The 16,630-nt window shown below is 35.9% G+C and overlaps 1 protein-coding gene across 1 annotated transcript in view; it reads right to left on the bottom strand.

Annotated features, from left to right (window-relative positions):
* PSPC1 (paraspeckle component 1) overlaps window positions 1-16,630 on the bottom strand; it is a gene marked incomplete at its 5' end in the record, with an annotated part of 39,263 nt that overhangs the window by 6,021 nt on the left and 16,612 nt on the right. Inside the window, one exon of the mRNA XM_010145249.1 lies at window positions 2,064-2,121. Within this exon, the coding sequence (XP_010143551.1) occupies window positions 2,064-2,121 (58 nt within the window). The remainder of the gene's footprint in view (window positions 1-2,063; window positions 2,122-16,630) is intronic.

Here is a 16,630-nt window from a genome sequence, read left to right as displayed (position 1 = left end):
CTGAACCTGGTCCAGTCAATTACATGGAAAGCGGTCGTCAAGAGTGCACGACACAACACACTAAAAAAAAAGTCATCTGCAATCTGGAGGGCTGAAAAAGTACACCAAGTGTCCTAACGGCACACGCCGAGGTCTGGCACAGCTGGCAACAAGCCATAGTCAATAATCCTCATCAATGCAGAGACAGTTCCCAAAAAAGCTTTTTTTCCCCCCCATATTGAAAAGTTTATCAGCTGCACTTTACACTGCAGATCCAGTTAAGTGCTATGATGAGACATACTCTCAGGACTTGTGTGCCACAGAAATCATTACAGACATGAGCAGTATTGCACAAGTCAGCAAACAATAACCACATCTGTCACAGTGGCACCTTGCTTTCCAATAACACCATCACATGGTTATTTCTATGACTGAAAACACTCCAGCTCCCCACCAGGCCACATGAAAAGTCACAAACGACACGGGTAAAGGCCTGTTAAAAGTAAAGTTACAATTCCAACAGAAATGTTGATAAAGGATGCTAAGTTCAACAATTAAAGGTCTACTATTTAAGAGGATACTGCAGGTTTTTGGGTCAGGTTTTTTTTTGCTTGTGGTGGGGTTGTGAAAGGGCTGGAGAAAGAAAAAAAATCTCTACAGGGACAGAACTTAAAAGTCACATTCTGTGGATAAAAACACTACCCTCACCTATTTGCTATGGGTAATTTTCTCTTTTAAATAAAAAGTAGCTCACTGTTTCTAGAACCTTTTTTGAAACTACACATTTGTTTCTAAAAGTGTTTGAATCAAGTTTAGTCTCAAGTCATAGCACAAAGCTCACAAAGCAAGACTGATGAACAGCTCTGTTAAACACTAAAACCCAAGAAGAAAAGGGCTGTGAACTGATTGCTATCAATACACATTTAAACTCTGCATGTAAAAAACGTACCTTGTGGATGTGGACAACTGGCACAGTGTCAATATTTACAAAGTCTCCTAATTAAATGAAAGTTTCAAGTAGACTGCAATAATATGCAAAAGTACAACTATAAAATAATTTGACTGCAATTTATGCTTCAGCTTATGCGTAGATAACTTCACAATGTCTGCCTTTTTTAAAGCTCTTCACTGAACGAAAACACCTCTATCTATTTTGCAGCTACAAATGTGACTTAATTATTGTGAGCAAGGAAATGGTGAATAACGTATTCTAAAATCTGGACCAAGCAGATTCATTAGTCTATAAACTCACATTACTCAAAAGGTCAAGAAACAATATTGAGTAAGTTTTGTATGTATTTTGAAAATTAAAATACACAAAAATAGTATTAACTTTCCATTACATTATCATCTTAATTTTTTTTTAAATGAAGATCAGAAAGCTTCTGAGAGATATATATTGTCAGTTAATACAGTTTAGTATGATTTGTTTTTTTAAAGAAATATTCCAAGTTTCAGTCTTGTTTAAAAGCAGATATTCTCAACAGGTAAGATTCCAAACTGTTTCAGTCTGCACATACAAAGCAAAGACTAATTACTAAGAATACACTTTTCTAGACTTCACAAAAACAGTTGAGACTGTGACCTGAGCGACTTGAGAATATTTGCAAATACAGACTTGCCACGAATAAGCAGAATACCAACCATATTTATTCATTAATCTTTTGTCAGGTACGTCAATAGGAATTTACCAATTTTAAGCTCTACGTCATGTCACTACATGCAATTACAGTCCCAACTTTTCTCAATAGGCAGTCTGTCCAAAAGAACGCCAAATATTTTCGGAACAGAAAATTCCTCTTTTGTATCCGATAATTTCTAGAGATCACCATTCCCTGCCTTTTTGCTTCTCTGAACCTGCACATCGCAGTTTTCTCCCACAGGTATCAAAAGCAGTAAAATAAAGATACACCTTGGGAAAAAGAACAGCTGTTTGGAAGCAAAATAAGCAAATTTTATTTCCTAAAACTGCTTAATCCTTTTTACCAACAGCTGGCACTAATTAATATTGTGTGAGTAACATGTACAGTCCCAAAGAAAAAGAAATTTTACATTACAGAAGCCTTTTTCCTTCAGATCCCTACCTCCCATGTTTATTGCTCCACGAGGACCCATATCACCCATTCTCATTTCCTGTTCTCTCTGAAAGTAAACATAGTTTTCATGATCAACCTATCATTCTTCGAACTTAAGACATTCCCATTTACTCCACAAAAATAAAAATTTTCACATTTCAGAAGTTTCCATTGATTACAGAAATGCACAAAGAACAAAGTTAACTATACTCCCCTGTTTTTATAAAATCAAATGGAATAGTAAGTTCAGTATAGCAATGCCGTACGTTTTGGTATAATGCTAAAGACGAATAGCACAGGTTTCATTTATCAGATACAGCAATCTAAGCTCCCACATAGTTATGTGATCAACTGCTAATGAATCCATTTCACCCAGTGTTTATCAGTAAGAAGTGTATTTAGATTTTAACTGTAAATAAAACAGCTTTTTGCAGTATTGCCTATGGACCATGGTTCAATAATACAGTCAACCTAGCTTCACAACTCAGGAATGCTTGTGTTCACTGGAAACCAAGCTCTGATGTGTTACATTATGGAATATAAACTCAATCTGCCAGTTCAGCTTTGTTCAAGTACTTGTGACTTAACTTAGTGCTGGTACACTTTTTGAGAAATATCATGCTATTGCTATCTTAGTTCAGATACTGACCATCCCTTTGAAACCAGCATAAAAACATAGTATCAACATAAACTGTATGACATGCATTTAAACTAAATAGACAGTTACCAGGCCAAATTGATCCGGATTCAATTGATACTTAGTCATCCAACAGCGAAAGAGTTCTGACACTGACCGCAAACCATGGCCTGCTACAGAACAATTCTCAAAAGACAGTACCCAGGGTGGCAAATGGCATCACTTAGGGGAAGACAAAGTACACTTATCACAGATAATTCCAGGGAATTTTAGTATTACCATTTACATCAAGATGATGAAATAGAAACAAATTCATAGTTCAAAATGAAAACTAATGACTTACACCAAAATTTTTCCTCATTGATTTTCTGCAAGTATGTTAATGTATATTCCACTCCAGTGTACACGTGTGTTGAGAATAAGCATACGCAAAAAATTTACCTGATTCTGAAAATCATTCCACTTATCATTTAAGCGCGTAAGTTTAGATGCACTGTGAAAACAATTCCATATACTAAGCAACTGAATCAGTCTTGCTAAAAGCAACCTTTAAACAGAAGTATTAATCAAATCAAAATAGATTCACATATTTTTGCAGTTTCACAAAACTCCTGTTCATGTAATCATGTTTGAGATACCAAACAGGAGTCTTATCTTCACACGCTTAAAGCAGCAGACACCAATATGCAACAGAAGAGACTCAATAGTTTTCTAAAAATATCCTGGTATGCGAAACTATCATAAGATACATGACAAAGGGCTCTCAGGTCAGTAACTTTGTTTCTAGTAACTGATACTAACCCAGAAAATGTACTTAACATAAGAAGATTACACACTACTTTCAAAAGAATATGGCTTAATGTGGAGAGAAAAAGTAAGGCTTTGTAACTAAGAGACACAGGCAGGTTTTCAGGTCCAGCGATGAACGCTAAGAACATCTTCTGGCCCTGTGACCCTCACAGTAACATTAATTACCTTTCACAGTCATGTCAATTCACATTTTATGTAAAACCCGCAGCCCCATTAGGATCAATCATACCCAGAAATTGATACCAGTAAGTTAGTCACTGAATCAGCACACGACTTCATTTAGCCTGCATTTACATCTCACCCTTGACAGGAAGCAGCAGCAGGAGTAGTGGTATGTCATCCCTACAACATGCTAGAAAGACACATTAATCCGACTGTGCATGCACGCATGTGCGTGTGTGAAAACAGGACATGCCACAGATACGAGACACTCTTTAGCTACAAGCGAAAGTTCCAGATTTTTAATTACTGCATGTAACTTGACCCATCTCAGGTTCAACTTGAAGTTGGTGGCTTTTTTTAACATGAAAGATGCCGTGAAAGGCATGGCCAAGTACAATACCTGCTAGACAAGTACAGAGCTATAAAGTTGTATTAGTTACTAATACTTAGTTCATTTTCTTTGCAAACGGTAGAAACACTGGCAAGCTGTAAAATACAGGTGTTTTTAAAAAGCACACTACTCTTTTTCCTAGCAATAAACTAGTTTTTTCTCAGCTTGAAATGCTACCAGTCTTCAGTTAACAGTACATGCAACTGAGAGGGGTAGAATCTGTAATTTTCACTTTTTTTTTGTTTAGCATTACCTTTGTAACAAAAAGCATGAAGTAATTACTTGCCATTTTGTAGCTTTAACTGTGGTGTTTAATTATCACCATATAAAAGAACATTTCAGCTATAGACTCAAGATCCATAAATGTGCCTTAGGATCTACGCTGCCTATTAATCAAAGTGCCCACAAGAATTATTATTCTTCTTCATACTGTTGCACGTTCACAACTTCTCAAGTTCTTCTGAATTTTCAGCACGGGAAAATTCTTCTATACCATTAACACAGAATTAACAGATTTAAGACAAATCCCCTGTCAGAGAAAGTGCTCAAGTCCAAGTGAAAACTGACAGCATTTATCATGAATGTAATCAGATGCTTGACACATTAACTATGAAAACGTGCACTTGGATCATTTGCCAAAGCCTGTATTTGCAGGAGACCAAAGAGTACCAAAAATTCAGTCCTACCCCACACAAATCATGTCCTAGACAGCTATTTACTATGTGAGCATAAACAAATTATCACAGGTAAGTTAGGTCCACTATTTCACGGGTTTTGCCCAAAACATGACAGAGAGAGGCATAACAGGCAGTTATGACAGAGCAGCTGAACCAGTGCTGGTTGACCTTCCAGCCCACATGAAAGCTTCATTCTTGGATACTCAAGCCCTTTGCAGAGCATAGCAATGACAGCGTTATCTTCTCAGAGTTTCTTTTCCTCACTAGGCGACTGCCCATTCTTCTGTTGAGTATCAGTCTGCTTCAGCCCCTTCCCTGTAGCCACCCATAACTACCCATAAGAGGGAGTTAAAATTGAGCAGCATGAGAGGAGGGGTAAATTTTTACTAGAGAAATATGTGGGGAGGCGATTAAGACAACCTCTGACGTCACCTGGTACCTGGGAAAAGACCTTAAACTGAAAGAGAACAAGAAAAAAGCATGATATACAATGATGGGGGAAAAGAAAACTGTAAGACAAAGACTGTGCAGTACAGTGTAATTTAACCTTTGGGAATATTTACAAAAATCCATCCAAAACCAAAAAACAAAGGGAAGCAAACAAAGAATGACATCCTACCGCAAAAGCGTAATTGTTACACAACTCAAAAGCTTTCCAGATTACTTCTGTTGCGGGGTTCTTGTAAAATACCTCAGAACTCACTAATGCAAACACCCCTCAAGAAGGTCTGATTCATCTGGGTAATTTGCTTTGAGAAAAACTGCTATGATGGCAACTACAGCGTTATAATTGCTAATTACTTTAGATACAAGCATTAAAAATTATATTTTCTCACTATTCCAACTCATTTTAATGTGAACTGTAAAAAGCGGATCCACACAAAAATACTGAATGCATCCATTTTTCAAATTACATATGTACTGTACATTTCATGTAGTACTTTATGGACTCTCCTCTTTTTACAAGCATTAAACTCAAGATTTCTTGAGCATCTGAGGTGTATCATGTGCACATTCTTACACCTCAACCACCACTGATACCAGTAGTCTGAAGTACACAGAGAACTGCCAAGATAACTCTTCTGGGGTTGGTTGGTTGGTTTTTTTTTTTTTAAATACATTAGGATATTTTAAAATTCATTCTATTTAAAAGTTTCATGGTTTTACAGATACCTAAAAATTGATACAGGAGAATTTATCTCACACTGAAAATAAAAACACACATTAAACTGTTTGGTTTTTTCTTTTAACAGACAAACCAATACTACTTTTTTCCCCCTGTAAACAGGACTGTAATTGTAGCAGCCCAGGGGGAAAAAAAAAAAAAAATCTTGTCTCCAAATGACATAATATTCATGGTAAGAAAACTGCAAAAAAAAAAAAAAATTACTGTATGGAATAAATACGGCATGGAATATTTTAGAACAGCACAAAGCCAAATATTAACAGTAATATTAAGACACAGATAATACAGTTTGCTTCGAGAGTTTGTGGCCAGGAGATGCACTTTCCAATTAACATCAGACTATTCACTCACCTTTCAACTATGGAACGGTGACCAAAATAACGCCAAGACATGGTATAAAAAACCCCGCACCTTATCAAAAAAAAGAACACTTACCCCATAAACTTAAACTTGCACATTAAAATAGTAACTTAATTAGCACTTTATCTAGCTTGTGTGTGTAGAGCGAAGTGTAATTCTCAGAGCATTCTCACCCGGTTTTACTAACATGGAAAATGAATTTTATTCTCTAACAGACTTTGTATCTGTCGAAATAGTTATGATATTTCTGTACCTCTTATGAGAATGCATGACTCCATTCTAAAGGGGTTTATTTCATTAAATTCTTCCTAGAAAAGAAAAATTTCCGAAGGCCTCTCCAAGAGGCACAAGACCCTTCAAGACAAAACTGTATTTTACTGAAGGATGCCTATTTTGAAGACATAAATCAAGTGTTTATAGACATAAAGAAGTGTTTAAGACATAAAGAAGCATTTATAACTGCTAGTTTGGGAGTACAGACTAGAATTTGGGCAATAATAGATTGTGCATTATTTGTCTGTTCCTCACCAATATTCTACTATTTCACTCCAATGACTAGCTCACTGAAAAGTTAAGCTGCCAGCAAGCAGTTAAGGTAATAAAAGTCTTCTCCTTCACACATCTTTCTTGTCATCTTTCTCTCTTTGGTTTATCCATCAATTAAGATCTACATGTAAGTTCCAAAAGTTAAAATATCACAAAATAATTACTATTCCTGCATGTGATGGAATGAAATGAACTCATTTTAAATGAAAAACACTAATCTTCAAAATCCAGTATTTCTGTTTGTTCCTGAGCACTGCGATCTAAATCCAGAGTTAATCCCCCCTCTGAGCTGGGCAACATACTAGATGATTCCAGAGATCTCTTCTCTTCTGAACTACTCAAGAATTCTGCAAACTGAATGATATGATACTCCTACCCCGGAGTCTGAAAAAAACTCTCTTGCCTCGCACAAAATCACGCAAGCAAACTCACTGAACTAGGTGACAACTGAAGTAAAGGTAGCTATAGAACATGTGGCACACAGGAAACCACATAGCCCTACTTTTAAATAGGAAGCCTAAGGAAAGTATTTTTCATCAGGTTTAATAGTTGTCTTTGAGAAAATCATTCTAACAGCAACAGACCACACAGTTAAAGCAGATTTCCTCACTGGTGACTCATGTCACAAATAGAGTTAGTGAAGATGCCTCACAAAGTTACACCACTAAAAAACCTATCACATAAAAAACCCCAGGAATACGGATTGCATGAAATGTATGAGATACATGTATTTAGTAAATGCTGTAAGCTGGAAAAACATTCCTAATGGTAGTAACAATGATAAGCATAGCTACTGACAAAAAATGAATTTCTTATTGCCCTTACAGAAAAAAAGGATTTAATATTAGTCCAGTGCATTTCTTAAACATTTCTGTCATTCCAGTAAGACTGTAGAGGCCATCTTATTAGAACAAGAGAATCTCTTTTAAAACTAATTAACAGCCAAAATACAGGAATGGATTTGCAAAAAACCTCTACATATTGCATCTTTTGTTCTCCAGGTTTTGTTCTGGGAAAAAACAAGAAAGGTTTTCAACTTCCATGGGGCCTTCGCTCATTTCCCTTCTACATCTTTTGGAGACCTCTCAGCTGCTGAGGATAAAAATCCCACAGAAAAAATCCAAATGTAGTTAAAATAAGCGAAAAACATCTATTTTAAGCTGAAGTTACTCCTTACAAATACAGAAAATATTTTGCCCCAGTGTTTTAAAATCATTTTATTATCTGTAATTTTATTATAATACTAAATTTATATTAATGTGCAAGACAGCTACCACAGCATACTAAAAACATCAATCTTATTATACCTTGTAACATACACTAGCATATTTTATACAGAATAAAGAATCAGGTAGGATAGTAAATGAAGTTGTGGAACAGAGTACTAAGTATTGGAAGTTCTCTCAGTGCATCACCTAACACACCTTTAGTGGCAAAGGCAGAAATGGCAGCTGTGTGTGTCTGAGAACAAACACACACTCAACACTATCTCACAGATTTAGAATGAACTGTTTTCAAAAAGAAAGTCACCTGTTCTCTCTCTCAAATTCACTTTTATTTTAACACTAGCCAGTTCTGATCTTTACAAGACGGAAAGCAGTTTAAGATCTTCCTTTGTTTAGGTAAAATTAGCTTCTCCCTTCCACAACATGCAAGTTGTTTTCTTGGGGGAGAGTACGGTGTTAAATAACTGGGATCCTTCCAGTATGCTTTGGTTTTTAAATCATCCTCCTACAGCTGGATGCAAAACCCAGTATGGGAGAAAAGTTTAGTTCCCTTCAGTACATCAGTTAAAGTCAGGTCTACGCTGAGAGTTTTGGCAAAGAAAGCAGTTTAATTGCTCTAATATTACTCATATTATAAAGACATTTAGGGGACACCTCACTAACCAGCAACAATTAATAATCCCCTGAAAGAAAGGTTAACCTAAAAGAGGTAAAGCAACTGGGAGGCCCCTCAAATTTCTGAACACCAAGGGGACTGAAAGATCCCAGCATTTTTACTCAACACTAACTGTTCACATTAGCACTCAAAAAGACTGTGTCTTAATCTTATCTACCGATTCTACTTACACTTCAGGTGTCCTTTTCTCTCTTCCCCCAAATGCAAAATGTTCTAGTTAATTACATCTCTAAGAAAGCAAACCTGTGACGAACTGTAGAAAATGAGTACATACTTACACTATCAGAAGTGGATGAAAAAACATTTTCTTTTTATAAAACGTGGACCAAAACACCAACACTGGAAGAGGAAAGTAAACACAAAAGACTCCCAAAACACGCCGGCTATTCCTCAACCTCCACATGGGAAACTGGGCTTGTTCCACCCTAGGAATATGCTGCATCCATTACTTCAAAATCAGCAAAGGGAAAACTAAAAAAAAAAAAAATCTTGTAGAACTGATGCAAGGAGGCAAATTAAGAGCTGGCTGAAGTTGTTTCAAGAACAAGTCAACTAAGGCTAACATCTTAGAGTGAAACCTGTCTGCAGCAGAGTCAGTTCCACTGCACTGTTATAATACTGTCAAAATACATTTTTTCAAAATGTAAGTACGGCATAGGAAGTAAACCAGATTAGGACAACAGTCCAAAATACTTGCAACTGTTACACGCTAGAAATTCTCTCACTCCTATGTCATGAGAAGCAGAAAATAATCACTGCTCAACTACAGGAATAAGGCAAACAAACTACAACAGACAAATGAAATTCAAAATTATGAGAAAAAAATGTGAATAATCATTACTGGTTTTCATCTCAAAACAAGTTAACGAATACTTACTGTCTTGAGTCAGAAAAGGTAGTAGCATAAACCTTCATGAACAGACACTGTATCAGTCACTGATTTGGATGCCGATACTCACCCATCTTCAGTACTAAAAACTGGCCACCACTACTACACAAGTGGTCTACGTGCCTGTATTTTTCTGAATTTATCTATCTATCTAGTGACCTTCGATACTAAACTTGAGAACTGCAATATTTACAGAAAATATCCAAGTCAGTAACTTGAACAAAAGCACAAATAAATGTATTTTCATTTTTAAAGTTTATGTGCTTTTTAAAGACTTTTTAATCACATAAGCTACAGCAGCTTTGTTCTATGCAGAATTTACACTTTCAGAATATTATTTGAATTTTTGGCCTTTAATATAGCAATCTAACTTGTTATTAAAAAAAGTCTAAAATAAGCCAAGATTTACCACAGACCCTACTCTGTTGATTACAGAACTTTGCTGCATAATGAGATTGATGTTGTTTCTGCTTCATTATTTTGTCTTGTAGTTACATCCTACTCCTCTTATTTTAATTCTGTATTTAAAACACTGCACAAATATATCATCATTTCTGAGGTTTCTTCCCTGCCTCTCCCATTTCCATTGGTTTTAATGCAGTAAAATATTTTATATACATCATCTACAGAATAAAACTGACTACAAAGATTCCTCATTTTCTCATAACCTGTGGAAAATGTTATTCACCAGCCAAAAAATAAATGTATACAGAAGGCAAAATCTGGCCCAAACAAATCACACATAAAGAGTATCTAGAAATAAAATCCAAGATTTTAATTTCATGCCACTGGTCAGTCATCTTTACGTCATCTGTTCAGTTAAATGAAAATCCTCCCATGTCCCTCCACTGTCTATGGCTATACAGCTGAAGCACTCGGAAGGCATAACTGCAAAAACAGATCTTTTTTTTTTTTCCAAACGTCATTGCTGTTGACCATTTGACAGCAAGCAGGAACAGAGGTATTCTGTCAAAATTTTCCCCTGAACTAACAACTAACACTCATGTGGAAGGTAAAATTCTGCTTCTCAAATTTTAAGGTAAAATTCAGAAATAATTTTTCACAAGAAAAAAGTGCTTAGGGAAGGTACCCTCTTTAACTGACCTGGAAATCCTTTAAACGAAAAAGATTATCTCTGTGTTAACTCCTAATAGCAATTTCCTCATAATAACATTCTGTCAATTTGGTTCCACCAAAGTTAAGAGCACTTTAGATCCACAGAACTAGGATATTAAAAACACTTCTCCCATTTCTCTTAGTTTCTTTTTAATAATTGTAATGAAGTTTAAAACTTAAATTCAGTTCAACAGCTGAACATAATGCAAATATTTTTAAATTTGCAATCAATTTAAGGCACTTAACTGTTTACTTACCTGCAAAACTACTTTTTGAAAGCAATATCCACCATACCACGAAGTTCACAACTGAAGTATGTTAACAGAATTACATTACATTCATAATATATTCACATCTTCAGAGGCATATCAGAGAATTTTATACTGCAGCTTTGAATTGCGCTTACTTTAGCTAAAGAAACAGCACGAGGAGGTAAGTTTCAAAACAAGACATCCATGGGAACACGTAGGATACCTTACTTTCACAGAACAAGTTGCAAATGAGTTAATTTAAGCTGCACTCCACAATTCACCCTGGTGGGTGTGGAGTTGAAGAACTGTTTAACTGGTAAGTCTAGGCTAATTGTACCATCATACAGAAATACACTAAAATATTTAACTGAAATTCAGGTGTTACAAAACAATGCTGCATTTTAGATTTCCCAGATGTTAACTTTTACTTGCACAGGAAACAAATCTAGGCAAATATTAAAACAAGAGTGACCACTGGACTGATTCAAAACAATACTCTTCCCCAACTACAAGATGAAGGAAGAGACAAAGTCATCAATATTTACTGAGAATAACGATCAATCAGCCATAAAGATCCTTCATCATTGTTTATGGAAAAAAATCTAACTACTTAGTTGAAATGTCAAATATAACATCACAAGTCAACTTAGAACACTTTAAAAGCAGTACTAGTCATAGCCACAGTACACTAAATGACTCTCTGCCAGACTTTTATATTAACAATTTCTCCTCAACAGGTAGATGTTACTATACATGCTGACTAAACTGTAACCAAAAGTCCAACTGCAGTTGCTATCATCTCGTAACTGATCTGATTTACCAAGTAAGTAGAATATGCAAGTATTTGCTAAAAGGAAGTTGAAAGCCGAAGTTTTTCATTGCTACAAAGAGTCCTGTAGAAGAAACTTCTAACAAACATACACAATCTTTTATACGTATGATGAATTCTGCTTAGTCAGAATAGTTCTAACATTTAAGATTTCACCAACGAAGTTCTGGCCTATGCACACGCTTACAAACACGTAACATGAACAAAGAAGCATCAATGAAACTTCCTGGCATGAAACCAGGCCCCGTAGTTTTCCAGCTCTCAATGGTTTTCCAGGTAGTACTTTTTTACAACCTGTAGGCTATTTACTGTAAAACAGGAGCAAGGTGAGATAGACTTAAGTGAAGACAGATGCTTATCATTTGAACAGTGTTCTTGAGGAAAACAATACACATCATACCAGGCAATTCTTGTATTTAATCAAAAGTTGAAGAAATTGGTCATTTGAAAAAATCCAAATGCATTGAGAAAAACTGCTTTCAACACAAAGCCCCTGACCCAAGTCCACACACAGTAATTTGCAGCCACAGTGTCTGCTTTTATCAAAAGATATCTAAGAAAAACTACTCTCTTATTTACATACTACATATATGTACATATATATACACATATACATATATATACACAAAGGCCAAATTCATGTTAGGGACACAATGGGCATCACTATGAATAGGGACAAACAAGAACAGCTGGTTCTTACCTAAAGAAAATACAAGTTCCCTATAGGTGAACCAATGTTTAATCATTCAGAAGGGGCAGGGGGGAAATGAACACAAAGACCCCCTAAGTAAATAAAAATTCAGAAGTATTATAAAAACCAACAGTATATACAGAAGAGAAACAAAGACTAAAGAACCTAATTTTGACATTGTCCTTTTCTGGTATTTTTTATTAATATATTTAAAAAAGACACTTACCAGCTAACCTGCCTCAAATGTACAGCTCTGGGGACCCCAGCATAAAGACAGACATGGTTCAGAGGAGGGCCATGATCCGGGGACTGGAGCACCTCCCCTGTGAGGACAGGCTGAGAGAGCTGGGGCTGTTCAGCCTAGATAGAAGGTTGCTCCGGGGAGACCATATAGCAGCCTTCCAGTACTTAAAGAGGGCCTACAGGAGACGTGGGGAGGGACACTTTATCAGGGAGTGTAGTGACAGGACAAAAGGTAACGGTTTCTTCCTGAAAGAGGGCAGATTAGATGTCAGGAAGAAATTCTTTACTGCACGCGTGGTGAGACAGTGGAACAGGTTGCCCAGAGAAGCTGTGGATGCCCCAACCTTGGAAATGTTCACGGCCAGGTTGGATGGGGCTTTGAGCAACTGTATTTAATGAAAAGCGTCCCTGCCCGTGGCAGGGGGGGTTGGAATTAGATGATCTTTAAGTATCCTTTCAACCCAAACAATTAAATGATTCTATAAAGTGTATTAACAAAACAGCACTCAGCAACACTAGTAAAAGAAGTGTGCTTCATGTCACATACAGAACAAAACTAATATAAATAAATACTCTTCCATCCTACACAACACTAACCCTGAATTAGCAAGCCATTAGCCACTGTACAAAATCGTAACGGGGACAGACTTTTTTGTAGGGCTCATTGTGATAGGACATCAGGTAATGGTTTTAAACTAAAAGAGGGTAGATTTAGACTAGATAAAAGGAAGAAATTTTTTAGAGTGAGTGTGGTGGATCACTGGAACAGGCTGCCCAGACAGGTGGTATATGTCCCAACCCTAGAAAGATTCGAGGTCAGGTTGGACAGAGCTACAGAGCTCTGAACAACCTGATCTAGTCGAAGACATCCCTAATCTCTGGAAAGTTCAAGTGGAACAAATGAAGACTTGATGGAAGAAAGAAGTATCAGACAAACTCCACATTCTTCATGGAAGATTTAATAACCGAAAACGAGCATTAGCTCTGGTAACGAAATAAACCTCCTTGATGTCTGTACTACAGAAAAGAGGCTTGTGAAGTATGAAGGAGACAAAACCTACATATTTTACTTTGAAAAATAGCATTTAGCTTGGCATCAAAAGACAGACAACCTCGCTAAGAAGTTAATTTCTATGACTCAGTTTACTTCATTACCACAACTACAATTTTCCACTCCATAAGAGCTACTGAAACAAAACATTAGAGGCTCAGCAAAAGGTCAGAGACTTGCTACTCATACTAAGAAAAAAAAACTACACAGAAGGCATTGCCTCTTGACAGAGAAACCAGATCTATAAATATGCTTTCCTCACACTAAACAACAGATCCATTAACAGGTTTCCCCACATCAAAAAATACAATTTCTTCTGCAATTTTACCAATTGTTTCTTTGGTGGTTTACTTTCTTTAAATGCAGACCCTTGGAATAAAGACAAACTTTTCTAGGCAGAGGAGCTTATTTTGGCTGCAAGGTGCAATGGCACCAAGAAAAATCTCAGGATTTAGACAAGCGTATGAGTGCAAAATAGGTGCCAAGTAGACAACCGAAACTGAAAATTAGTTGTTTCTTAGTCTGAGTAAACACCTGTATAAATTCCAAGTCAAACTTAACTCCAGTAGCTGAGGAAGAAAAAATGAAAATTAAGGCAAACATTAATTTTAGCTTCTTCAAAATACATAGGGCACTTATCAATCCCATCAACAAAACACTTTTTTCTAAATTACAAAAGCCTCATTCTTACTTGACAGACAATTACAAACTGAAAACTTCAGTATTTGAAGAAATTAAGTTAGGTAAGCAGATTTAACTTGTGAGCAGTCACAGCCGTCACAAATCAAAAATATGGAACATAGACTTATTAAATCTACTCTTTAATAGTTCTTTTCATTTTTATCTGTAAACCCCATGAAATAGGAGAAGCTAAGTACTTAAAGGGAGTATTCTATGAACAAGTACACCAGGTGCATTTGAAGTCCTGCCATTAAGAATTGAACAAAAATGGTATCTGCTAAATCTAAGGCCTCATGAAACATTAAGGCTGAAAGATTGACATCATTTTGCCACTGCATATGAAGCATCTGAAAAACATGTTTTAGTTTCTTGATCCATCAGTCTTACTGCAAGAAAATTAAAGTTATAAACAAAAAATAGGTAATCTAAAGAACATATTAAAAAATTCCTTATCAATTACTGTAGAAGGAAACAAATCTGGGAATGCTTACAAGCAGTGCTGCAACACCTCAATTCATACTGGAGATTTATGCACCTTTGACAACACATTAGGGGCCAAAAACTACTTATGAGTGGTCACTTGCTCTGTTTGCAAGTTCACATGAAGCAAATACTAGGATGTTCTAAATCACTTTGTGCAAACCTTAGATGACTGGCAACAACAAAGTAAAAGGGTTTAGTGTCCTAAATCTCTGTAAAATAATGCAAGGAAATCTTATCACGCTACCCTAAATATTCATGTTCACACATACTGAAGTATAAAGTTATAAATTAAATGCAATGTTGTAATGATTATTTGCTCCATTACTGACAAATTATCTTAAATAGCATCCTGGATACACATAAAAATATAATCTAAAAAGTTGAACCATCCTAAAATGATCATGAAATAAAATACAACCTAAAAATATCTTCTTCCACAACGAGCATTGGTTTATATACACAAACCCATAATATGCTACAAAAAGATGGCTGAAGTTCTGTGTTGATTTTTATGCCATGTCTTTTCATACTAAAAGCAGATATGACAGTTAAAATAGTTTTTCTATCTGGCAATGTTATTAAAAACTGGAAACAATTTAGTTTCTGAAAAATAACACAATGTATTTTAAGCCCATTAAGGAATCATTATTCTTACCTAAAGCATGGAATTTAGTACCTAGGACACCGAGCAACAGAAGAAATGTAACATTTAATTATCTGACTACTAATAGATACCATGCCAATCCTGCCAAAATTTTTTAAAAAAATGTAGTGCTACTCCCAAAACTAAGACCACCCACAAAGCCACAAACTGTGTATTTATAAACCGCCTGCTCAAAGGCCTGGCCTATGTTGCTTTGTGCTCAGGAAGAAACTTGATCACTGAAGTAAAACCACTGCCAAGAAACCAGGAACATTTAGTCAGGTGGGTTTTTTTCAGTTCTACATTGAAGGATCTGCCTTTCCCCAAGCCAGTTTTACCTTAACAGGCTTTTAAGGTGTCAAATATGAACTACTTCTTCCACGAGTTCGTATGCTAGATTACAATAAGGAGGTAATTAATCTCTCCCAACCAAGTTCTACAAAAAAGCTTTTATAAAGCAGCTTAGCTTTAGAGAAGTCTGCTAAGAGACTTTTTTTATACAACCTCACAAAACTTCACTACCATTAGCTTCATTAAGCACACTAGGCTGTCAAGATAAAATAACCAAAATTTATTAGTAGTAGAAAACAAAATTTGAAAAGATCCTTTGAAATACTTATTTATTACTGGAAATCAGCCTTAGCTTAAGTTTAGTTTTGAATCAGGTAAGAAACAACTACGCACTCAAGTGAAAATTCAAACTTCTTGCAGACTTTCGAGTATACTGGAATTAGAAGACAGGAAAAAATGCAGTTCTATTCACTTAAGAGCCAAGAAGTACAAAAAACTATTCCTGAGTTACAGATAATGATACCAAGTCCAAGGAAATCTAACCCATCATCTTGTTTCAAAAACGTCTACTTCTTAACTTCCAAGTGAAGGTATAAGTGAGGGATAAGATACACCTCAGTAAATTTCAAATAATAAAGAAATGAAGCTACATTTATAAATCACTCCAAAGGACAAAACTCTTGGAACTAAGACTAAATACGTGTGGGGTTTTATTCCAATCAAGCTTCTGGCATTCC

Source organism: Buceros rhinoceros, unplaced genomic scaffold (genome assembly GCF_000710305.1).
Source record: "Buceros rhinoceros silvestris isolate BGI_N320 unplaced genomic scaffold, ASM71030v1 scaffold1201, whole genome shotgun sequence".
NCBI lineage: Eukaryota > Metazoa > Chordata > Aves > Bucerotiformes > Bucerotidae > Buceros > Buceros rhinoceros.
This window is presented reverse-complemented; position numbering and strand designations above follow the sequence as displayed.